Genomic DNA, 27,184 nt, shown 5'->3' on the forward strand with positions numbered 1-27,184 from the left:
AAACTTACCTCTTGCAGGCTACAACTAAAGCCTATTGTTTATCTGCTAGAACAATTTAATGATTTGTATAACCAGATCTTGAAACAAGTGAACTGCCTCCTTCGTGGCTCGTTTATGGTTGACCCTGGGACAAAATGGCATTGAGAAATTATGGCAGCAGAAACCACTGTTACAAATGCTCAGATGAGTTTCCACACATTGCAATGCACGCAGCCAATTGGTACGAAAGCAATTCTAAGACTCTCACATTCTGATCACATGTCTTTTAAGCACTGATAGAATCAGCCTTTATGAGGCTTCAGATTACCAACTGCATTGAGGGGGACTAGTCAATTGTTGAACCTTTATTTAATGGCATCCAGCTAAATCATCCCATGGTGAAGCCAGAAACATCTCACCTACTCAGATGGCCAATTATGTTAAACATTCATGCTACATGACAACATTTTCCTTTATAATCACAAAACAAATCTCAGCTTCAACTGTTTTGACATATAAACATATGATTGATCACGTTTTTTAAAAGGCTAAGCTCAAAATGACTTGCAAAATACTTCAGCATAGCGCAGGTCCGATGTGACCATGCAGTCACCTCCATTTGACAAAGGTAGCACTTCTTATATTCTGTGCCAACAGTGTTGATAAAGCCCACCTCCAAGGACACAGCCACGTTGAAGTCAACTCCTTTTAATACTATACTTTTCAAAGACCACCATTATGAAAATATTGTTGGCTCTTTCCAGAAATGCTTTGCTGATCAAACGCAAAGTTCTGACAGAGTTTATTTTTGACCCAAAACACATGGGGTTTTTGGAATGGAATTCAGTATATTTTTATGTTTTAAACTCCTGGAGGGGGGGGGGGGGGGGGGAGAGAAGAGAAGAGGAATCCAAAAAGCTATACATAAAAGATATAGTCTTAAATAAAAAGCAAGCCAGTTCAGCAAATATTCTAAATGACACGCCATACAGCCAAATGGGCTGCCGTGCAGCAACATAAGTATGAGACGGAATGCCCCAGTGATGCCTAATATGTAAAAATTCACAAATAGTCAGAAAATTACTGGCATTTTAGCATTGGCAGTCACCTGTATTTTGTACATCTGGAAAAGAAACAAGGATCGCAAAGTACTAACACCATGAACCATGTATTTTCTGGGATCCTAATAGACACTATAGGAAGTGCTTTAAGACTACTAGGAGGGAAAGATAAACTTGCAACCTCAGATACAGATGAATAGCCTAACTAACCACTAATGCTCTGATGTCACAATAGATCATTGGAACAAACACGTTCACCAACACAAATCAACACCGTCAGAATGAACACAGAATTGTTTGCTTTTGTTTTATTATTGGCTTATACAATGATGCACATAAACCAAATGCAGCATAACAGCACATTTAGAAGTCGGACTGTGTTGTATCGACTGCCTACTTCACAACTAAAGAGGAATCAGCTTTGGAGATTATAGACAGTCTAAATTGGATGCCACAAAGAAAATCTACAAAATTAAAATGAAACAAAGCAAATTGCTGAAAGTAGATTGCTGTGAATGCAAGATTTTACCCAACTGAATCACAAATAAATTGACACCCATGTGACAAAGATCTTTTTGTTATTACTTTGAGTGGATATTTGTACAAGTGATGGATTTATGTTTTAACTATCCCGTGGGTTGTAGATATGCATTAGTATCCTTGATTAGGTGGTAAACCTATAATATTCACAGATATCTTTCTCACCTTCCATTGTTAAAAGATATTTTCTTTGAAAGACGGGTCAAGTTTGAATATTGGGAAGCATCAGTTGCAGGCATTACCAGGAAGAAAAAGTCTATTTTAAGTGAATACCTGAATGCAAGTGTAAGTTTATTTGATTATAAATAGGGCAAAACCAGTAAGATTTAATATTAAACAATTTAAAAAGTAATGCTCAGATATAACTCTAGTTTGAAAACAGTAACAACCTTTCTGCATGTTTGTCCAGGTTTTTGAAGCCCATACATGATTATCTGAAAATATAATACATCAACACAGCCTAAAGCATACAGATGTGTCCATAGGAAGAAGGAAGGAAAATAAAGATAAAAGTAACAATAAATTCTTGTTGTAACATGGTTTGTGAAATTGGAACAATTTTAACAGCTAATTTTCTGGATACACATTTTTCCCTAAATGTTTATCTAGATGTTAGGGTGCATATTACACAGTATAAACAAATCTAAACGCAGCTAGTCAAGAATATCTTTTCTAAATGTGAATAATAATGCATACATCGCTGTTATGGTTCTCAGCAACTTTTATCACCTCAAATTTGAAGGCTGCTGTGTAACTTGCTCTTTTCTCTGCCACGTTAACAGTTAAAATTTTTAACTCTTAATTATTACTACGAAGAATTCAGCCGTGTACAGGTGGTTCATGATCAGGACATTCTATTAATGAAAGGAACCAATTAGCAAACAATGTCAACCAAGTTGACGGATTTGTTAGATGCCGCACTTTAATGTTTGCTCCAAGGAAAAAAATGATTCCAATTCCAAACAAAGGAGGCCTTTGAGCAAACCATGGAGGACCTGTCAGATAATTCTTTGCTGCCCTGAGAAATTCATCTGCATGTCACATGCTATGTTCGATTGATCAACATTGTCAGTTTATTTGATTGACCTGAGTATCATTAATTTTGCGTGAGCTTGGAGCCCGCTGCTCAGTAAACTAGGGCAGGAGCTGACCCGTTAGCTTTGTAAAATTTCCTCACTTTGATCGCAGTATTGCAAAAGTATAGTGCATATTAAACATGGTAATAAGGCGAATTTGAGTCATGAAAATTGCAGCAGGTATTATATTTGGAAAATTACACATGATCCTTGATCAGTTACAACTGGAATATTCAGTTAACAGATAATATTCCATTATTAAAAATATACAGCAAAGCAGTTGAAATTGAAAGAGGGGATACAAGTTTCAGTACCAAAAAAACAATGTGATAAAACTTGAAAGCTTGAAAACACAAGGAATGTTCCAGCCAAACCACTTATGCTTATACTAGTAAATGTCTAAGGAGCAGGATTACCTGATTCCGAATTGTTGGTTTAGAAATAATCAAAGCAGTATGGATGAATAAGAGGTAATAAAATGTTTCAATTGTATAAATTAGAAAATTTGTAGCTAAACAGCAGTCTTCTTTTAAAAGCTAATATTTCATTAACTGCTGCATTAGGCTCAGAATGCTTTTCAAAGCTTAAGACACAGCTTTATTATTTGAATGATGCAACATTATTCATGACAAAGCAAAGAAAGACTACAGGAAACAACGTGAATATCTATCACATTTATTGATGAATTCAACTAAGAAATGTTCAATGTTAAGAAGGTAATATCTGACCACCAACAGCAATTTGTTTTTATATTATCATGGCTTGAAGGATGCTTTAGTCTCAAATGCCCAAGATCAAAAACATACAGATCAGTTCTCAAGACCAGACTACCTTGGAGGTTATTCTTGCATTGTCCCCACACACAAAATAGTTAGTGTCTTCTGTAACTACAATAATTAAGATGTATGCTATAATTTTCAACAGTACTATTTTGGTGCTTCTATCAGTCATAAAGGTCAGATAATACCTTTTTAAGATATCTTTACTTGTGTAGCTGACTGCAAACCTATATATATATATATTTATGCCTGAAAAAGAAATCACATCATTAACAATAACTTGTTCCATTTACTTTATAATCCAAGCATACAGAAGCTGGAAAGTTAAGATGCTGATTGACACTTGATCCCTGTAGATTAAGATGTATTTAAAGTAATACGTAAAGAGCTAACCTAAAAAAATACAGCTATTATACTTGTGATTTAACTTCTCTCCTACATGAGTCGTGACAATTTTTTTAATGTTACATTAATAACCCAATGTAATCAAGAAACAGCACGGTGCCTGGGTAAATTACTTCAACAAGCCATGGAAATTGTTAAATGCACTTTATAGCAACGTCAGTCATATGTAAACCTCTCTTTTTTTAAACTTTTTATACTTACAAGCAGCTCCAAACCTGAGTATTCATAGTACATCTAAACATACAAAAATGTATGTACATTTTTCTCCACTTTCTGGTAAACTAATACAGTTGTCTCTAATGTCCATTTTACATCCCTTTTGTCCTAGAAACATGCAAAATCACCATACAATAAAAGGACAAATGAAATTTTGAAAAAAATTGCACTCTTTTGAAACACGTGGCAATATGAACATAGGCTTTGACAGATTGCAAAACCAACATAAACTGCCACATTATCAGTGTGCACAACACATTAGGCATTAAACCTTCACAAGCAGCAGTCTGCCATCTTTAATTTTCAATTGCTGAAATATCGGCAAAATTAAATATGCACATTTCATGCTAGAAGTTACAGTATGTAATAATACTACGTAGAGCACAACCCTTTCAACATTCACCTCTGATTATGCTTACGCTAATCTCCTTTTCAAAGTGGAGAATGGGGAAGCAGCATTCAGATCTGATGGAAGCAGTGGCAGCAATGACTTTTGTCACAACTGGATTAAGAGGGAGTAGAATTCCAACTTCAAACACAGGCTGCGAATTACGGCTACATGTTCACTCCTTGAGCACTTAAGAGTGACTCCAGCATATCGTAAGTATCTTTGTAGTCCATGTGCTGGCTGTTTGCATTGTACTCTGGATTGGCGTTGTGACCGTTGGCCTCTGTAGGTTTCCTATCCAGTTTCATGAGGGTGCTGAGTTGTCCATAGCCCACCTGGTATGTGACAGTGGGAGGAGGGGAGGAGGGAAGGTTAAGAATTAAGTTGTAAGGGTATATATACTGCTTCACAGAGGAGGAAGAAGAAGAGGAAGAGGAAGAAGAGCTAGATGAAGTACCTGCAGTCTTGGAGGTTTTGCTCATTTTGGGATGGTGGTTGTGAGAGGTATCACTGGCGTGCGCCCTCTTGCGTGAAGAGCTGGAGCCAGTGGAACTGCCATCACCGCTCAGACCTACGGGACTCCGCAAAGTTCCTCCTTTCGATCCATCAATACCGTGTCTACTACTCCCACTACTGCTGCTGCTATGCGAATACTTGTGGCTGCTACTATGGTGATGATGGTGAGAAGAATGGTCCTTGCGTTTCTCCTTGTGTTCCTTGCCTGCGTGTGGACTTGTGTGCTTACTCTTACCACTGCCCTCATCAGAGGAGCTATGTCTTTCAGAGGAGGGAACTTTAATTTTCATTTTCAGCTCATCTTTAGAAGCCTTTTCTGTGGGTGGGATGGGTATCCTTAATTTAAGCAAACCCTTTTCCTTTTTATCTGCTGCATGCCTCTCTGACTTTTCAGACGAAATTGGGATTTTCATTTTAATTGGCGAAGTCACAGCATTACTATTATGCTGAATTTGCTGCTGTGTTGGCACACGCTTCTTCTGTTGTTCTACCAGGGCTTGAGCAGCAGAGGCATATTGTTCTTTCACATCAGACTCCAGTGTTTCTAGTTTGCGTTTCTGTACTGCAAGTTCTGCAGCAAATTTCTCTCTATATCTGTCCAAAGCTAATTTTTGAGGAGCTGGAACAGATGGAAGGGGGAATCCATGATGTTTGCCATTACCAGATTTAAGATGTTCATGTTTACTGGATGAATGTCCTGAACCTTTTTCAGATCGATGATGGCTTTGAGTTAACTGTCCAGAGGTTGACTGCTGAATGCAGATCATATCATTTTTGTTGACAGATATGGATAGATCTTGTTTGTGGGAATGAACTTGCTCCATGTTCTGGTGTGGATGCTGAGGCCACTCTTGTTGGGAGGTAGAACTGAATGATGTAGTAGCCATCATTTCAGGGACATGCACTGGAATTGAAATACTACCAGAGTTCAAGGATGCAGGTAGGGCAGTTGTGGAATTTGATTTAGGAAAATTTGCACTTGAAGCAGGATCACCACCAATAGAACACGTAGATTCATGGGGCCCAGATGAACCAGGAAGAACATTATCAGCTATCTGGCCATCTATTTTTGGTTTCTTTGCAGCTTGGTTAGCCTATAAAGGAAAGAAACAGAAATGAAGCTAATACTTACAATAACAATGAAAAATAAGACAACTTAAATCAACGTTGAAAACTAAAAGCTTTACCCGCCAGTTTCGTATCCTCTTCAATCTGCTTGGAGTTTTCTCGAGTATTTGCAGAAATTCATGTGTTAACTCTGCAAATAAAATTTAAAATAAAGGTCAAGTCATGGGAAAAAATTCTGGCAATCATTCATATATCCTTAGACATACACATACTAAAAACTTACCATAATCATTTTCTTAAAGTTATGTTGAATACAATTCTTGCTGGAATTCTTTTACTGACTAGTCCATAGAATCCTGACAGTGCAGGGGGAGACCATTCGGCCCATCAAACCTGCACCAACAACAATCCTACCCAGGCACCATCCCTGCAACCCCACAAATTTACCCTGCTAATCCCCCTGACACTAAAGGGCAATTTAGCATGGCCAATCAACGTAACCTGCACATCTCTGGAGTGTGGGAGAAAACTGGAGCACCTGGTTCTCCCCGTATCTGCGTGGATTTCTTCTGGGTGCTCCAGTTTCCTCCTACACTCCAAAGATGCGAAGGTTAGGTTTATTGCCCTTTAGTGTCAGGGGGATTAACAGGGTAAATTTGTGGGGTTGCAGGGATGGAGCCTGGGTGGGATTGTCGTCGGTGCAGGCTTGATGGGCCAAATGGCCTCCTCCTGCACTATAGGGATTCTACACAATGTTCACAATTAAGAGTTTCCAGGTCCAAGAATTTGGTGCTAAACAACAGGAACTTAGACATGCCACTGCATCCTTTAACGATGTTTTAAATGGGGATACAATATTATACCAGTAACAGAATCCAATGTTTTTTGGGGGAGACTAATTTTGAAAAGAACTTCAACTTGTCCCATTTTGTAGGTTTGTTTTTAATCATCAAATCCTTTTGGAATTTCTAGTTGGAGACAGTTACAATGGTACCATACTATTCTTAGACAACTATGTGATTCATACAATTCTGGGAAATATTCCCCAAGTTTGCTTTTTCAATTTCACCCATGTGGAAAGGTAGAAAAATAAAATGCATAATTTAGAGAAACAATTTTTCAGAATCGTTTTCTGTACAAAATATTCTACAATCTCTGAAAGAAAAACAAACTTCTGAGGAGATAGTTTCAGTGCTTTACTGCCTGGAGACCTTCCATAGGTGGTCTTCCCAAGTCATTCTGTTAACACAAATTACTGATCTTCCTCATCACTGTTAAGCATGATTAGGGTGGGAAGAGCTAGATATATGCTGGAATTCTACTGCCCCGCCCACCACAGGAATCGGAGCGGACAATGGGAAGTCCGTTGACCTCAGGCAGGATTTTCCGATCTTGGGGCAAGCGAGGCCGTAAAGCCCCACCCAGTGTGTATCAAGGGCTGTGATAATACAGCACTCGCTACAATACAACACAAAATTAGTTTACTTGCACTGCTCTAGTGCACAAATATTATCCTGTTTCACTACGTAGCCCTGTGTTACCAAAACAAGTAAGAAGTCACACAACACCAGGTTAAAGTCCAACAGGTTTATTTGGTAGCAAAAGCCACTAGCTTTCGGAGCGCTCGATGCTCCTTCGTCAGCTTTTGCTACCAAATAAACCTGTTGGACTTTAACCTGGTGTTGTGTGACCTCTTACTGTGTTTACCCCAGTCCAACGCCGGCATCTCCACATCATGGTTACCAAAACAAAGACTACAAATCTTACTTTATCTGCAAATTTACAACTAACCATCAAGTAATTCCAGAGTTACAGATGGATCCACATATTCCCACCAATGTTTGCCATCTGTGGATACAGGTATCTCCCAGTTGGACCACTTGCAAGCCAGATGAATACACACGCATGCTATCACGGTAGGCTTGTATTGCAAGCAAAATGTTGTCAGGTGCAAACTGTAGTGGAGAATATTGATGATCGGTGGATCATGGAAAAAAATACAAAGGAGACAAAAAACAGGAAGCATTTTAGTTGTTGAGTGAAAAGACAGACATCAATATCTGCAGAAGGTGGGTCACACTTCCAGCACAAAGCTGAAAATGGGTTTTCTCCAGATTGAGTATGGCCGAACATGTTGCAAATATACGCCCAATGAAGGTAGTATATATACCATTGTACATTGGCTTAATGAAAAATTCATGTCAAGCTAGTATCCACCATGTTCCTTACTAGGTAGTTCAAGTTTTAAGATGCCCCTTTTACATGACAAAAAAATCTGGTCATGAACAACTCAACATTTAGCAGTGGTGATAAATTATATTATTCTTAGTAGCAATGTTCATGATCTTTAGCAAGTTTTCCCTGGCAAAGAATGTGCCAATTCCTGCATCACCACTGAAGTTTAGAACAGCTATCTAGTAAGGAAGATCGTTACAGTCAAATATTTTTGGAAGTTCAGACATTAAGTCAACGGGGATGTCATTTTAATTAAATCAATGTGCATTGGTTATTTATACCTTTTTTTGCATGTGGGTTTGCATAAAATCCAGACCCTCCGAACACCAAAATACAGGATCTGTTCTAGTTTCTACTCCGCCCCCAACCCCCCCCCCCCCGAACCATATTTTAGGCAATTTTACAACAAGTTATACAAGTTGTTACTATCAATGAGCAGCTAATTAGTGATATTGATATTAACAATAATTTCAATTTATTAATTAAGTGAACTAAAATGTTTTGACCGCTACTCCTTAGAACCTAATTATTATACTTGAATAAATTTATTCAGCAGAACCTGCGACATCAACTTTTCTATTACCCACATTTGGTACCTCCAGTTAGTTTTAGGAGGTCACTGAATAATTTCCATTGCAACTGGAAGTACAACCCAACAACTTGCAGTTCTCAAAATGTGCTGTAAAGTTTAAATCTGAAAACATCAAAATGTTGTTAGCAAAAATCAAATTAATTTTGGAAAAATTAAATTTTGCAATTCAACGAGAAGTGTAAAAATGTTAAATGCTTTCATACTTACCATGATGCTTGTGAATTCTAGGTTAAGTTTATCTCTTTGTAATCTTTAGTTGCTATTCAGGCTACCAATTTTTAGAGTTATGCACTCAGAATCGAGTTAATGTAACCAGAGAGCACCACTACACTTCTCATTGTGCATTTAACCCCTTAGTGCCCAAAATACCCTTGTACAGTACACCGCACTGCAAACAGAGAGATACCATCATTGCAGATGAAAGGACATTTCTCTGTTGCAACAAGGGCTTGAGACACTTGTGAGGGGGCCCTGCAGTAAGGGAAGCAATAGTGTGCCTGAAACTGCAACAAAGAGGGTCAGGATAACAACCTGTTGGTAGCCATGAAATAGGATGTCTGTGCCAAATCCTTGCTTGCTGCAACAAAAATAAAACAGAATTAGCTGAAGGAAAAACTAAGGACAACAGTTTAATATCTTTGGATATCATTCACTAAAAACTTAGTGAGCATAGTAATTATTCACTGTACTTAATTGAATACAGAACTTCAGTGTCCAATGTATATTTACTATTAAATATGGAAAACTCACCTCTCACTAACTGGGTACATTTCACCACATCAGTATGAGGGTGTTCTATAGTAATCTCAAAACCTGCAAAGTTAAACCAGTTCAATTAATCCCAATTTATTTACAAAGCAGTATTACAATAGGGATTTATATACTTTTAAGAGGTATGGGATAAAAATCACTAAACCTCAAACAGCAGACAACTGAAACAGTGTGATTAAATTCAAACATTTAAAGTTAAAGGAAATTAAATAAAGCTAATATTAAAAAGCAGAGCAAGTTGGTCTCTGGTAAGAATGTACTGCATACATGAAAGCAGCATGATTTTATAACTCGGCAATGTTATATATGAGTCTTGCTTGTGCACTTAAGTCTTGCAACAAAACAGCATTACACTCTCAATCAAAGCTGCTGAACACTGACCTTTCTGCCCAGCTTCCCCAGACAGCACTCATGGATGACACAGCCACGTAACAACATTGTGGGACTATCTTCATCACTGCAGAAGGTAGTCCACCACTAGCTACTCAATGACAGCTAATGATGGGCAATAAAATTCCAATCTCATAAGAGATGCACATATCCCAATGAAAAATATGATAGACAAATGTGCATCATCGGAAGGATGAAGACTCCACCAGGCAGAAACACCATAGTAAGTTACACTAGGTGAAGCATCAAAAACCATTAAAATAAAGATATTTGTCCAAAGTCTTGGAACTTGCTTTCAAAGAACAAAGAACAGTACAGCACAGGAAACAGGCCCTTCGGCCCTCCAAGCCTGTGCCGCTCCTTGGTCCAACTAGACCAATCGTTTGTATCCCTCCATTCCCAGGCTGCTCATGGGACTATCCACGTAAGTCTTAAACGATGTCAGCGTGCCTGCCTCCACCACCCTACTTGCAGCGCATTCCAGGCCCCCACCACCCTCTGTGTAAAAAGCGTCCCTCTGATATCTGAGTTATACTTCGCCCCTCTCACCTTGAGCTCGTGACCCCTCGTGATCGTCACCTCCGACCTGGGAAAAAGCTTCCCACTGTTCACCCTATCTATACCCTTCATAATCTTGTACACCTCTATTAGATCTCCTCTCATTCTCCGTCTTTCCAGGGAGAACAACCCCAGTTTATCCAATCTCTCCTCATAGCTAAGACCCTCCATACCAGGCAACATCCTGGTAAACCTTCTCTGCACTCTCTCTAACGCCTCCACGTCCTTCTGGTAGTGCGGCGACCAGAACTGGACGCAGTACTCCAAATGTGGCCTAACCAGCGTTCTATACAGCTGCATCATCAGACTCCAGCTTTTATACTCTATACCCCGTCCTATAAAGGCAAGCATACCATATGCCTTCTTCACCACCTTCTCCACCTGTGTTGCCACCTTCAAGGATTTGTGGACTTGCACACCTAGGTCCCTCTGTGTTTCTATACTCCTGATGACTCTGCCATTTATTGTATAACTCCTCCCTACATTATTTCTTCCAAAATGCATCACTTTGCATTTATCCGGATTAAACTCCATCTGCCACCTCTCCGCCCAATTTTCCAGCCTATCTATATCCTGCTGTATTGCCCGACAATACACTTTCATAAGTGCTACCAACATCCTGGGGGATTACCATTGACCAGAAAGTGAAATAGTCATATAAATTCTGTGGCTACAAAAGCAGGTCAGACACCAGGCATCCTGCGGTGAGTAACTCAACTCCTGACTCCCCAAAACCTGTCGCCTGTCCACCATCTACATGTCAGGAGTGAGACAAAATGCTCTCCATTTCCTGGATGAGCGCAGCTCCAATTCGCCACAAAAAACACGATATCATCCCAGACAACGTAGCCCACTTGATTGGCCCTCCATTCACAAACATTTCCTCTCCCCACCACTGACGAGGTGACAGCAGTGCATAGCATCTACAAGAAGCACTGCAGAAACTCACCAAGGCTCCTGAAGCAGCACCATCCAAACACATTACTGTTACCACCTAGGACATGGGCAGTAGACACATAGGAACACCACCATCTGGAAGATCCCCTCCAAGCCCCACACACATTATTCTGATTTGGAAATGTATTGCCATTTCTTCACTGTCACTGGGTCAAGATCCTGGAACTCCCTCCCCAACCACACTGTGGGTGTACCTACAACACAGGACTGCAGCGGTTCAAGGCGGCAGCTCACTACCACCTTCTCAAGTGCAATTAAGGATGAGCAATAAATGCTGACCTAGCTAGCAATGCCTACATCGGGTAAATGAAGTTTCAAAAATGTAGATGAACTAGAGTTGTGTAGAGATCAAGATCTATTGATCCCAACATATTTACTGTTGGAAGAGTGGCAAGGTATAGTTCGGCGTATTAATCAGATGTTGATGCTGAGAGAAGTGCAAAGGTGGCCATAACTCTTGCAACCAAGAACAGGTTATTTCTCTCATCCATTTCAGACTGCTGTTGAGCTTGCTGCCAGGGAAGCCCAACTCCTCCAAGCGTTCAGGATGAGGTCTCTTTTTCATGGAAAATTGGGTTACCTACAGCCAAAATCCACAAGACTAGCTAGGATCTATGTAGGACACCCTCAAGACTTCTCCAAACACCAGCAATGCACTGATATTGTGCCCAAATTATTCTTCTGACAAGAGCCTTCGTATGGTGTGCTTTCAGATAAACCAGGAAGTCATCAGCCATTACTGAAATGATTGGCTTTGATCTGTCAGAAAGTACCATGAGACTTTGCTGTTCTAGGCTGCAATGCTGGGAATATGACTGTCTTAAAATAAGAGACTTTGCAGAAGCTCCGGGAGAAGCAGACACTCATCTGCGTAACATTGTGCAGTTACTTACTGACCTGCAAAATGCTTTCCAGTCAGCAAAAGTAGTGTGATTTTTAAGTTGACACTGACACCTTCACAACTGACAACAGGTGCACTTTCAATTCCAGATGAACCAACGATGTTTCCAGTAGAATGGCTCAAGACTGATGCCTTCCTATTACACAATTGGCCTTAATGCTCCGTTGATTAGATAGGTTCTGATAAAAATTAACTTTGGATGATCAAGGGGCAAGAAACTTGACTCATAGCCCATGCAATGAAATAGAATAGCCAGAAATTCTGTGAATAATGCGACTTGGGAAATTAATGGTTGGTGATCAATGTCAGCACAGGCTGGCTAGAAAAGTCAATGTTTTTGACAGAATGGTACAGAAAAATAAAAGGAAGCTCATTCCCTGTGCAGAGTTCGTAACAAACTTTCTAAACCTAAAAGTTGCGCAAAGATGACAATGCAGGCATCTGTCACTCAGAAGGATCCTTAAATATTTGAAGCCAGAATCTAGTCTAGCAGAACCATTTTACTGGAACTAGGGCAGTACTTGCAAACTTCAAAACTGAATGATCCAGAAAATGACACTATGAACAGCAATTATGGCATTGTAAAAAATCAGAACCATTAAATAAATTGTTGTCCTCTATGTGTATCAATACTGTTGTTAACTGAGAAGGAATACTGATACGGCACCATCACTGAATAAACACATCAAGTACAAGTTGCTTTATGAAAAAACATATCGACTCATGCAGAGAAATGCAGTAGCCATTTTACACAAAGATCCCATAAATAACAACAGATATAATCACCATCTACAAAATCTGGAAGAAGCAACAAAGCAAAAGTCATTGAAGGTCTTAAAAATATTGCAAGGATAAGACTAGCAGGGAAATACAACCTATAAAGAGAAAAGAATACAACTTTAGTTCAACCCGAAAAGTCTTGAAGGATCTCAAAACGCCTTCAAAAGCATTCACTGTATCAAGTCATCAATTCCATGCAAATGATGCAGGTAAGTGAGCTCTGTGGTCTAAACTGACAAGATCCAGAAAAAAACAGCAGCCAAAATAAAAAATGGAAAACAGGAGGATTGAAGCAGCACAAAAATGATTAATAGAAAATAATTTCCTCTCCAAAAGTAGATATGTAATATTTCTACCCAAGTAACCCTGAACAACTTCTGATAGCAGCAAGTTGTGATCAGTTATAAGCTGCTCCACACCAATGATTAGTTAACTTGTCAAGCTTTGGTCAACAGGTTTCAATATTTTTTAAATAAGTTTTTTCCTCCCAGAAATACATTATGGATAAAATCCTGCAATTTATTTTTAAAATTCTTCGTAGGACTCAAACCAGAAGAGTAGCAATGGGTGAGGGCATTACAGGGGTGAATTGGAGCTAACAGAAGCAACGATAGTGGGCTCAGGATAATGGGAGGAGACACCCTGATATTGTTGGAAATCCATAAATGAAGCGTACAGAAATGAAGAGTACCAGAACAAATAGGGTGAAGGAAGAAAGCGAGCAGAGACAATAGAGATTTCACAGTAACAGAGTGACAGCCACGTATCTTTCACCTTCCACTGTCAGAAAGAAATTGGGATGGGAGGCAGTGTCCTGCAATACGCGAATTTGAACTATTAGTTCAAAAGGAAGCCCATATTGAAATGGGGTGGTAGGTTTAGGGGCTAGTCACAGTAAAGTAAAAAAAAAGTTTATTAGTCACAAGTAAGGCTTACATTAACACTGCAATGAAGTTACTGCGAAATTCCCCTAGTAAATAAAATAGTGCAGGTTGCAACAGGCTTCATGGAAGGCAAGGCAGTGTGAAGGGTTGGAAGCAAACAAGGCTATATCTAGAGGTGCAGTTTCCAACTGAGAATTGTCTTCCCAGCAACAATATCAAAAGCAAAGAGGAAATTAAGAAAAAGAGGGAGAGATGAAGGCACTTTTAAGTGCCGGAAATAATAAAGGAAAAAATATAATTTCCAATTCAGGCCGATATCTTCCAACTCGCAGCAAGAAAATTACAAGCATCTGTAAATTTTCAAATTTCCTTCTAGTTAGATTTAAGGGTCTCTAATTAAACTAAATGGCCCTAATAAAATAATTAAATAGCTCAGTAAACAACTGTACTTCACCAGAATATAGTGCGTTGCATGGTCTGACACTCCTAGCGTAGAACAGTACATTATTCCACTTCCTGTTAAGTGAACACCGCCGCAAAATCTTGCTACCAATAGAACAATAAATTTCTTCCCATTCCTGTAATAAAAGTAAATACTACAGATGCTGGAAAAACCCAGGTCTGTCAGCATCTCTAGAGCCAAAAGAGTGTTAAACACGAGTTCTTCGCAGATGCTGTCAGACCTGCTGAGTTTTCCAGCACCCAATTTCCTCCATCTCTATGTTATTGACTACTCCTGTTCCGATAGCAAAAAGCTTTAGTTTCCAGACACATTCCCTGGAAGTAAACACTCTGTTAGTATTCATGCTTTAGTTTCAAAGCCATTCATTAGGTTCTGAAAAATTAACCAAGGATAATTAAACATGCCGGGAATGAAAACAAATAATTTAATCTGCAAGACCACAGGAAGAAAATACCAAAATTCCTGTGTTGATACAATATATGCCCTACAAGAACTTACTATGACAGCAACAAGCTCATTGACCCTCCATCGACAAGCACAACAGCTGTAGGTCAGGGCCTCAAATCACACATCACCTTGACTTGATGATACATCATTCTTTCATCCTCTGAGCCAAATTCTCTGAATTCCAACACCACAATGGAAGCACTGTCACAAAAATTGCGGTGCTTCAAGAAAATGGCTGATCACCTCTGAGGGCAAGGATAGATGGGCAAAATAACAACTCTCAAGAGTCACCGACAAACCAAGAACCAAAAGCCTTAGTGCAGAAACTATTATTGAATGAAGCCTAACTTGCAATGAACACCAGCAAACAGGAAATAACATGCAGAACTCGAAGACTAAGAATGTGCGCACAGTGTAAAGCATTTCAACAGATTAGTCTACATTGCCCCAGCACCTGTGAAATCAACGCTTTTCTCTTCAAAACCTGGTATGTTACTGTAATCTAGCCCTTATTCCAACTTACCCAAGGTTTGCAGTATTATACTTTCAAGTATGACCAGGTCTTGGGCCTGTTGAAGATATGCCTGCAGTTTAAAGAATATGTATTAGGAACAAATTTATACAGTGGAATCCAAAGCAAGCCAATCTCACCCTTTTGTAAATATTATCCCTCAAGTTCACTTTTGCATAAGTAATGAAAATAGTTGGTTTTGCAAAGTTAGTGTTACAGTTCATTTAGCTATAGCAATGACAATTTATACTCAAAATAAATTAGCAAAACTAATTTTACTTACAAAATAAAAATAACAATTTTTTAATAACAAAAATAACAAATTGCAGATCAAGTAAGTCTTTTTCATTAAAAATCCAATGCTTTAAGTGTTATGTTTTATCCAGTATGTCACTTTGCTATATTATTTACAACTTACATCACTCTTAGCATCTAGTGGCTGTTCTTGAGGATTCAAGCAGGCATGTACCACCTTTATGACATGCTCAAGTTTACGTGGTTGTTCCTCTACTTTTGCAGCCAAGAACAAAGCAGCCGGGGAAATTACCTGTCAAGAATTTTCAAATGTTAAATGCCTGAACAAACATTAGCATCCAGCAAAAATCCTAAGCAAAATTTTGATGCAGTGTCATTACTTGTTAACTAGCCTAAGCACGACTATACTTAAAATCAAAAATGTTTAAAATGTTACTGCTCTTAAATCAAAATTTAATAGCATTGCTCCCAAATTCCAGATAACACAAAATGGTATTTGTTTTCACCCAGAGCAGTTTCTCAACTTATTATCTTTCGATATGTAGCCCTCGGTGCTATTTTTAAAAAATGAACCACATCGTCTGGGAGCATAAATTTCAAATACCATTAAATTATAGGCAAGTAAGGCTGTCCAGGTATTTCAATATCCACATTTTTGTGTCATTAGAATTTAGTCTCAGTATTCAAACTGATACAACTTTTGCATTTCTATTCTATATCACCTGTCACTACCATATTACACAAAATATTGTCTCAATGAAAATCCATTTGAATGAACTTAATTTTCCTTCATCAAATGGCAGCATTGTGGACACATGCTGACTATCTTTGAAAGTTCAGTAATTTGTGATAGTAGCTAAAACAAACTTACTACATAAAACAAATCCACACTCCATAGCATTGTTTAGAAAGGCAAGCATCTGTATTAGTATGTGCATGAAGTTCAGAACACTTACCCATGTACGCAAGTTAATTTAAAAATCATCATTCCAGTGGCAACGATACACTTTAAATCCTCATGCAAGTTCAGATAATGCAAGGAATAAGCTGGAAGTTTTACTTCAGAGGAGAATGATATGATATCCAACTTAATATTTTCATTAATTCCACCTCTACAGACCAAAAATATATCACAGTAGTTCAGAAACTAGTTGAGGGGGGAGGCTGAAGACCTAGATCTGCAAGCTGTGAAAGTCAATGAATTAACATGCATGTCAAGCATGTGTCTTCATTGGGGATATCACCACAAGAAACCACAATTAAGTTTGAGATTGCCTTGGACTACCCTGGAAATGGAAAACACAAGAACCACCCTACAATCATGTTTATTTATGAGATTTATCTATATTCTTTTCCCCATAAACATCAACCCATCATCTAAAATCGGATTTATATTAGTGCCCATGATCTTTGTTCAGTCTTAAGTGATCATTGAGCTTATTCCAGACAAAATTACTATGGTTGTGGTCAAAATTAGTGCACCATAGTCTGGAAAAGTCCCCCTCAAGTTTGCAGCTAATACACGAACCGAGTGATGCATTTCAGCCAAAGCATTTGTATATTTATATATTTGCCCTAGCTTCTCTTGTTAAATCAACTTCTGAAGTTATTTCTGACCTTGAAACATATAGGATTCTCAGGAAGGTTGACAAGGTAGCTATTGAGAGGGTGTTTTCTCTTATGGAGTTTAGGACCAGAGGACATAATCTCAGAATAAGGGGTCATCCATTTACAACAGAGATTAGGAAGAATTTATTCACTCGAGGGTAGTGAATCTGTGGAATTCTTTACTACAGAAGGCTGTAGAGGCTGGGTCATTGTGGTCAAGGCTGGCTTAGACAGATTTTTAATCAGTAAGGGAATCCAGGGTTAGAAGGATAAGGCAGGATAGGGGAGTTGAGGATTATATCAGATCAGATATGATCTCATTGAATAGTGGAGCAGACTCGGTGGGCCAAATGGCCTACTTCTGCCCGTCTCTTATGGTTTTTCTTATAGCTTAATATCTAACTCACCATTCCAAATTAAAAAGCTTTAATAAACAGAATCCCAGAGCTAATATAAATGGTATAGCACATGATCTTAAAAAAATCACAAGGTACAAAAGCAGAAACCTATTTCTAGTGTTATGCTTTCTTGCATTCATAATTCTTACGCACAATGCGCTTTGTTCACTGAAGAGGAAAAACATATTTCATGCATTTACAGCTTCCATTCATGTTGCAGTTTTTTTACATTATGCTTCAATAGTGAATTGCTATATCTAATAAACTTGTTAGCTCCTATTCTAAACAGAACAGCTGTATGTTGGTGTATCATAATGTTCAGATGAAAATAAAATCTCCACAAGTGCAACAATCTTATAAAGCAGGCAAAAGTAGAACTTTGAACACTAAATTAACAAAGGCTTTTTCCAAGAGGTCCCAATAATTTCCTACAGCATGACAAAGTACGGTTTTTAGATGAGATTTTACACTGAGGCCTCATATACCAGTTCTGGCAGGCAGAGCTTCAATTTAAATTCACAAATACTGGCCAGACCACCAAAGATCCTGCTGTTCAAAAAGCAGAACTCTCCTGATGCCCTGGTCAATACTGCTCACTCATACAGGACATAAAAACAAAAATCAGTTATTCATTTATCTCATTTGCAGTTTGTATGACCTTGCATGCATTGGCTGTCACACTTGCTTACAATGACAGCTGTGAAGCACTGAGACATCCCAAGGTAATGGCAGCACACTATATAATACATTCCTTGGATCAGGATTTAGCATGAAGCAAGAGTCATCTTAATAAGGAAGTCACCCTACATCCCGGCCACTGTGCATAAGCGCCACATTCTGAACCACCTGTTACTTATCAATTAAAGACCAAGTTGAAAAGATTACCTTCAAAGTAGGAACATAGGAGGAATAGGCCATTCGGCCCATCAAGCTTGTTCCGCCATTCAAACAGATCATGGCTGATCATCTGTGTTTATGCCATTTCCCCCACTACTCCCATTTCCTCAATGTCGTTAGCATCTAGAAATCTATCAATTTGTTTTTAAACATGCTCAAATGATTGAGCTTCCACAGCTCCCTGGGGTAGACAATTCCAAAGATTCACCACCCTATAGGTGAAGAGATTCCTCTTCATGTTAGTCTTAAATGGCCTGCCTTTTTGGAGACTGTGTTCCTGGTTCTGATTCACCAGCCAGGGGAAATATCCTACCCACATGCACCATGTCACACCCTCTAAGTATTTTGTAAGTTTCAAAGAGATCACTTCTCAGTCTTTGCAATTCCATAGAATACAGGCCCAGCTTCCCCATTCTCTCCATTATACAATCCAGCCATCTCAGGCGTTAATCTGGTGAACCTCCATAACATTCTCTATGACAAGTACATTCTTCCCTAGATAAGGAGATCAAAACTGTACAAAATACTGCAGGTGCAGTCTCACCAAGGCAAGTCCATTTTAACCACCATTATGAGAAGAACAGGAATGGAAATGTTTTATTGAGGTTGAAAATCTGCCACTTTTGTCTGTTAATGCAAATATCCTAATGAACTAGGTACTAGATCCTCAGGAAACTTGGACTGTAGCTAGAATCCAAACATTTCATTCGCAATTCCAAAATCCAAACCATTTTGATTTGGTAGATTTTTGAAACAGAAGTTTTCAATGGTTAAATGGTATCCAACACTTAAGAACATCTTGCCATGAAGCTGGCCTTCGAGACCAAGCTCTCAAGATTGGCACAAAGAACAATGCCATATTTGGTTTTGTCTCTTATGTATGTGAGCTGTTACGGTCAAGCAATCAGCCACATCCAAGGACTTCTTGGCCAGAATGGGATTTCAAGATACCGCTTTTACTCTTCTCCATACATGATAGATCTTGGGTAGTGTTAAAGTCAAATGAGATTTGCCAAATTTTAAACGTGGACTGTCCGTGCCTGCAATAAAATAGTCAATTTCTAGTCTGAAATGTAGTAATTAACATCCCTTGCTGGAAAACCCCACCTGTCAAAGAGCTGAGCTGTCTCCTGTTAGTATGTCTGTTGGTGCAGCCGAACTGTCCCTCCTCAGAGCATCCATAGCGATATTCTGCATGCCTGCAAGCTGTTGAGCAGAAAGGACTGAAGTTGTGACACAAATGCCATATCTGCATGGTATCGAGACAAAAGTCAGGAATAAGTCACATCCTGCTTGTTTGCATACCTCATTAGGTGGTATCACCTATACAGACTATCCCTAGTATGTTGCCGACTTGATCATTGGAGAATAGAGCTAATGAAGATTGGACCTCAAGTCTACTTTGTGCCAAGAATGTGGTTGAGCATAGATTTGTGTTCTTGCTCCTTGCACATGAGCAGTTCATCTTTTGAGGTCATTCTGGTTGATAAAGGACATGTGCAGCCACAATCTGTTCAATGCTTTTTTCGCAAGACCACCTTCTTCAATGGGATTAGCTACCTCCATGATCTCTGCATCACAGAAGGAATCATAGCACCAGTGTGTAAAATAGTTCCAGTAATATCAAAAATAGTTTTTCAGAAACAATAGAACATGTTTGCTCATCAACACCATGACCAACGGTTTCATGGCAGTACTGGCCTGAGAAAGTTACTGTTTCAAACCTTGAGGGAGGTTCTGAAATGCAAGATATCAATCCCATTTAAGATGTTCTTTGAGCATAAACGTGTAGTGCAATTGTGCAGCTCTTCCAACTCTCACTGGGAAAGTATAAAGTATAAAGTTGCCTTGCAATGACGATTTACAATACATAACCAGAAGATGGACTGCCATAAAAAATCCAGCAGAGTTGAATAAAGAAGCCTCTTCACACAGTAAGGGATTTTGGACTGTTTGTCAGCCCTATGCATCACTCAGGTTTTCACAAACCATTATGGTAGATGTCCACAAAAGTATTGGAATTAAACCATGTGCAATGCAGCAAGATCCACAAAAGCCATGACAGAATATCTATTTTGGCAGATTTCTCTGGGACTTGGATCAAATAAAACCATTACAGGCAAATGAGCAATCAGTATATAAAGTGAGGCACCTCATTTTTTGCCACTTTAAAGGACATTTCCAGAGACAAACACATTTAGCCATTTGCATCATTAACTTAAAGACAAAGACAGTCAATTACTACAGAATGTATGGAAACATCCGGATCAACTGAGTTGTGCTGTTCAATCACATTGACGCCAATGCATTAAATTTCCTTTTGCGCCAGATGGCAACACAGCAACAATAGATCCTAGAGGTTGAGTAACCTGGTCACAGAAATATAGGAACATGGGCATACCCTAATTTCCACCAAACGAGTCAGTAAAGAATGAGACTTGAGCGGTTCACATTGAGAACTGTGTTTGAACATAAATTATTTCTTGCTGACGGCAAACTTCTTCAGTGAACTGAAATTCAATGTCATCTCTTCATAAAGAATCAAGGAAAGCCATTCTGATCCAATGGATTTCCTCCCAGCAGATCTAGTAGTAGATCTGGCAGATTCATATCCCGCTGCCAAGTTCACAACAGGTTGCACTACCCTGGAAATCACATTGCATTGATTGAAATGCAGATAAATGTTACCACAATCCCAGGATAGATCCACAACGATTGCAGATCTTGAATGCAGGTGTCAAGCAGGAGTAAAATTTAATCCACCTTGATCAATCAACTCTGAACATGAAAATAAAGATGATTCACCTAGAAATATTTAGTACAAAAATATTCTAAAACTTGGAAACTCTTTGAAGACTCAAACAACTTGAATGCTACAAGTACAAACCAGATCAATTTCACCCTGCGCATAAAACAAGAGTTGTCATTGAGAATTGGAGAAAAATCAGCATGCTGTGGTTCAGACATGATTCTTTATGTACAATGTGGAAGGGAAGGTCATCTGATCAACAAAGCTCCAATCTTCAAACGACTTCAAGTCTAATGGCAGAGATGTGCACGTTTACGGAGGCCAGATAAAATGGGACGAATACTTGTATAACACCACCACATTGAAACGTCTCAGTGCTTCAAAAATCAAATCACTAAAGAATTAGTAACTCTTGTACTCAAATTAGTTATTGGCATGCAACTTCTTGGAGCAAAGTATTTAAAATGCAATTACATTTTTGAAAAATTGAAAACAAATTTGTACCCCCTTGCATGGTCCTCTTCCCTTGTATCTTAATTGTTTCTGCCCATTCTATTTTTGAAACAAACTATTTTTACCTTTCTTCTGGTTGTCTGTTCATTTGAAAGATAAGCTTTTCAGCTAATCAAAAGCCCAGAATGCATCACAAATATGAGATCAATCTTTAAATACACAAAATTACACTAAATGTAGGAAAAGCTCCAGAGTGCTTTTGGCAGCAACCAGGATGTGCGAACTCACAGCACTATCATTAATCCACAGGATGAAAATACAAACATTACATGACCATAAATTAATATTACTAAAAAACATATCTGGGTGTTTGGTGGCAGCAACTTGCAAAAAGCTTGTGTAAGTAGCTTTTGCTTGTGGATGCACTGTGCAGTAGGCACATGCAGGTCATTTGAAAGCATTCATTCATCTACAAACTAGTCTTAATTCTGTAAACTATGATTTTACAAGGGGCTTGAAACTCAGGAATTAACTCAATGTTGTTGACTTTTAATGTTTTGTTCTCATTGCTTGCAAAAACGTGGAAAATTAAACACTTTTTCAAAAGCTAGGTAGTTCTATATTGCCAAAGCCACATAGCTTACTTACATATCATACTTGTTACAAACTTAATTAATAAATGGTGTACATTAAAGGTTCCCAAGTCATAGGTTAGGGGTCACAAACCCCAAGGCAGCAATGGTGACTGTCAAACTGTGAATCTGACAGGACTGTCCTGGGATCAATGCTGAGGCTCCTTTACACAAGAGCCTTCAAAATGGTTGTGGATTAAATCACTGACTCATCCCTCCTCGCCCTGACCTTAACTCCTTTCACTCTATGGTTGCACTAATTTTCAAGCATTAAAATGGAGTCACTGCAGGAGAAGCTTGAGAAACACTTGTACACTATAATTCATGACAAAACCATTTTGTTGTTCTGCATAAAATATATTCCATGAGCATACCAGACCATATATTATTCTTGCTAGATAACTCCAAATTCTAATATTCTAAAATAAAATTCCAAAATCAAAGTATCAATTGCAATCAAACTGTAATTAATCTGAAATGGCTTAAAATTTCAGTTTTCACTTGGTCCTCCAATATCAGGCCTACAATTAGTCAATCAAATTCTGCAAGGCAGTAAAAAATAAAAACACTTACATTTCTATGAAACCTTGTGAAAGAATGTTGCATATAAAATCTGTGCATATAAACAATTGCAGTGTTGATGGTCAATTGAGAGCTAAAATATATGTCAAGGAAAGCGTACCCTAGAGACATTAAGAAAGCATGTTAGAACTTTTTGCTTAAATGCAATCAAAATGAGGCTTTGGCAAAATATAATTCAATGAAAAAGGAGGAATTTTAGACCAGGAAAAAAATCAACTTCATCATGGGGACAAAGCAATAGGAAAGTAGTATTTCTTTTAACTTCCAAACCTAAATTTGCACCATCCTGAACTGAACTGTTTCCAATTCCAAAGGAAATATCCCAGCATGGCCATGTGTACCCTCAGAAATATTTGCTGTTAAACTTATCTGGGGAGGCCGTGATTTCCAACACACACTGGCATTAGAAATTTATTTTTTTTAGATAATTTGTGCTGTAGATCAACTAAGACATTCCCCCACCCCCTCCCAGTTTAATTTCAATATGTATAACTGATTAGTTCAGCAGCACTAAAATAAACTACTGTAGAAATTGAAAACTGCATGGACATGGCAAATCAATCTTAGCTGTGGCGTGTTCAGCAATACACAGCTATGAAGAGTCTTCATATGAAATAATTTGTCTTTGGATTGGACAGAAATCAACTAAAAAGGAACTGTGCGTGTGCAATACTGCTTGATAACAGTAATTAAAGAATCCAAATGCATGAAGTTTTAAAAAATACATGCAATTGTATAGCAATAAGGATACACTAGGGTAAAAGAGACCCACACAATCTGTACACCTTCAATTACTCCCACAGTACTGAGTTGAGGCAGGAATGGGAAACTAATTTAAGTATTCAATCTTGGAAATAGGCAATTTAGCTCAAAGGTACAAAATCAATGCAAAAGTTATGCAGATAAATAAATTCTAGCCCTGTTATAAAAGGGCCACAAACACAATAGTCCTCAAAATTTGGCAGAAACTATGCTACAAATTCCAATCCGTTTGGACCCGATCACACTGGCTGTTCATAACGGTCACCAAAATCCTTGCCATATTTACATATTTAAATTTACTACAATGTGCTGCTTCAAAAAACAGATCCGGCCAGCAACCTCTACTTACCCAGATTGCTTCACCCAATATTATGGAACATTACCCAAATTAATATATAGGAATTGCATTTGTCATAGACTACATCATTAACAGCAGCATGGTTCATTCCTTGCCTAACAATGGGGAATACAGCAAAGGGACAGGATTAATTGGATAGCTCTATCAAAGAGCTAGTAAAAGCTTTATTGTTCTATGATTCCAACTCATCTCAAACTATATCTGCGGCAAAGATAGCTTCACTCAGGTGAGCAATAAAATCCCTACAGTGCAGGAGATGGCCATTTGGCCCATCAACTTTGCACTGACCACAATCCCACCTAGGCCCTATCCCTATAACTCCACCCATTTATCCTGACACTGAGGGGCAATTTAGCATGGCCAACCCGCACATCTTTGGAATGTGGGAGGAAACCAGCGCATCCAGAGGAAACCCACGCCGACACAGAGAATGTGCAAACTCCACGCAGACAGTGACCCAGGGCTGGAATTGAATCCAGGTCCCTGGCACTGTGATGCAGCAGTGCTAACCACTGTGCCACAATAGTGGTACAAGAATCAGGGATGGACTATTCATACAATTAGAACATTTTTCCTATTTTGTTAAATGCCCTTCTAATTCATTAAAAAAAATAGCCTAAAATTATATTACGTATGTTCCTAAAGCCTTCTTACAGCTCCAGTGTTCCTTCATAGTCCAGGTTACACACAAAATGACAAGAAAAATATTAAACCGTTCGGCAGATTCGAGTGTGCCAAGCATAAATTATCTTGAAGGCGTCATTTGGACCATTAACTGATTGGATAACTTCTTCACATCTAAACGTCCCATAAACTAATTATTCCCCTCCTCATCGCAACAGAGAGGATTATAATCTTCATGGTACAAATCTACACGGATCCCCGCTTTAAATTCTGCATCAGCAGCGAGACTGCAAAGATAGACAGATTGGAAACCGTGTGGATTTTGTCCTCTGATCCATCAGGTTGTGTGGCTTTAAAGCGTGGCGCCATGACCATGATGATTGCCGGTCTGGTGCCGGCAGCCATGTTGTCTTTTGTGCCCTGTTGCACCACCTGTTCCAGATCCATCCTGCCGGGGCCTCTCCACGCGATTCCCCCCCCCCCAAAAGAGCGAGCGAGCTGAAGATGGGAGCAAACGGACCGATTTACATTCGGGAGGCGATTCCCCTTTCCAGCCTCACAAGCCCGGAGATGCAGAAAGCCGGGAAACGCGATGCCGCCAAAAAAAAAGCCGACTACAAAAGAGAAGCGGCCGCTGAGCGGCCCGGCCTCCCAAACCGCTAACATTTCAAACACACACCCATTCATTCCCCCCCCCCCCGGCTGTGGGACCCTCTACTCGGCTCCCTTCCCAACTCCGGGCCGCCTCAGATCGGTCAGGCGCCGCCATGTCAGGCCGGGCCGGGCCCACCACAAGGCCGGGCCCCGCTCCCCCAACCCCCGGACATTTCTAGAAACCGCTTCTGGTCTCCCGCACGGGGGGGGAAGGATACACATTGAGCCGCTGGCCCATGTCCTGGACTAGATTGGCGGCCTGTTGCCGGTACGACAGCTCCTTGTCGGTGTCGATCCCGCATCGCCGGGATGGCGTGTTCTCCAGCTGCTCCCGGCTGAAATACCATTTCGACGAAGCGGCTGCCATTGAACCGACAGCGCGAGCACAACTCCCAGCGTCGCCGGCAGGGCGCACGCGCACCGCCTTCCGCCAGCGCGCACAATCGCCGGAAATGACGGCGCCGATCGGCTTTCGCGTCACCGAAAGCTCGGAGCACAGTGCATGGCGGGACCTGTGGTGTGGGCGGGGGGGAAGGCAAAAGCGACTGACTCTCCGCCCAGCGTCGCCGGCACAGGGCGCATGCGCACACCGCCCCCCCCTCGGCCAAAGCGTCTGCGCGCGCGCGCACAATCGCTGGAAATGACGGCATCGATCCGCTGCGCGTCACCGGAAGCCCTGTGCCCAAGTGCGTGCCGGGATGTGTCGTGCGGGGAGGAGGCCAGCAGCTGACTCCGAGTGAAAGGAAAATGCTCGGGATAGGCGTGAGGAAAAACTAGGGACAAAATGCTTGAAAAACACCATGTTTGGCAGTGTCTTGTGGAGAGAGAAGATTAGTTCATGTATGACTTCTTCAGAGGCAAGTCCTTTGAATGTAGGTACAGTTAGCCCCACATAATGGATGACCCTCCAGAAGTTTGATCTTGGTGATGGTTGCAGATGTCCTCAACTATGCCTGAGTTACGATGAAGAGAAGCTCTAAATCGACCAAATCTGATATTTATTGCAGTCGTTGAAATGCTGAGGTAATTCTGCCATGGATCAAGGGTGTCATCTATGTTCTGAAGGCATCCCAACAAATATGCAGTTTCATCTTGCTGTCCTTGTCCATGTTCTTGGAATAATGTGTAGCCTGTTTACAAGAAGTTAATAAAGAGTTTAAAAAGTTAAAAAAAAGGAAAATACCGGCTGGCGGCTATTATTCCCTTTGCCCACTTATCTTCAAATGTTTTGGGTTCTGGGTTAGAGGGGCCACTCAGTTTCTGGCCTCAGTCCAAACGTGGACAAAAGAGTTGAACTCCTGAGTTTTTCTTTATTCGTGGGCCACAACAGGAGAGTTAAGAATGGTGCTGAACATTAGCCTGGATTACCAGTCCAGTGATATTAGCTACACACAACCATCTTCCAACTGCTACCCATTCCTTCTTCCAAACTCATTCATTCATTTCTTCAAATAATCACACTGATAACAGATGTTAAGCTTCAGTGCAATAGAAACCTCCCAGCTATTCTAGGAGTCATCTGTCAAATATACCGGTTTATACTTGATTGCCAGAAACCTCCAACCTCGTCCACAGCTGGGATTCTCTGGTGTCACTGCAGTGAATCAAGTTCTAACTAAGCGCCAAATTCTCCGCTTTCACTGCCATTAGGGGGTGGGGATGGATGAGATCGGAGAATCCTGCCCACTATCTGTA

General features: G+C 39.8%; 1 protein-coding gene across 3 annotated transcripts; it reads right to left on the reverse strand.

Annotated features, from left to right (window-relative positions):
- Positions 1–1,324: 1,324 nt before the first annotated feature.
- On the reverse strand, positions 1,325–25,915 carry LOC144503573 (cyclin-T2-like). 3 transcript variants are annotated; one of them, XM_078228126.1, is made up of 10 exons: positions 25,708–25,912; positions 23,083–23,164; positions 15,936–16,064; positions 15,530–15,590; positions 9,606–9,668; positions 9,387–9,432; positions 7,820–7,983; positions 6,148–6,218; positions 4,902–6,054; positions 1,325–4,779 (listed from the first exon to the last, which is right to left on the reverse strand). In XM_078228126.1, exons 1-10 carry the CDS (start codon positions 25,854–25,856, stop codon positions 4,739–4,741), a joined length of 1,959 nt encoding a protein of 652 aa, XP_078084252.1. In that variant the 5' UTR covers positions 25,857–25,912; the 3' UTR covers positions 1,325–4,738. The 3 variants fall into 3 exon arrangements, 2 of the variants coding, with proteins under 2 accessions (XP_078084252.1, XP_078084251.1); XR_013499515.1 differs by having other exon boundaries at positions 3,316–4,779; positions 9,063–9,432; positions 25,708–25,915; XM_078228125.1 differs by having other exon boundaries at positions 1,325–6,054.
- Positions 25,916–27,184: the final 1,269 nt, after the last annotated feature.

Source organism: Mustelus asterias, chromosome 14, assembly GCF_964213995.1.
Source record: "Mustelus asterias chromosome 14, sMusAst1.hap1.1, whole genome shotgun sequence".
In the NCBI taxonomy this organism is placed as follows: domain Eukaryota; kingdom Metazoa; phylum Chordata; class Chondrichthyes; order Carcharhiniformes; family Triakidae; genus Mustelus; species Mustelus asterias.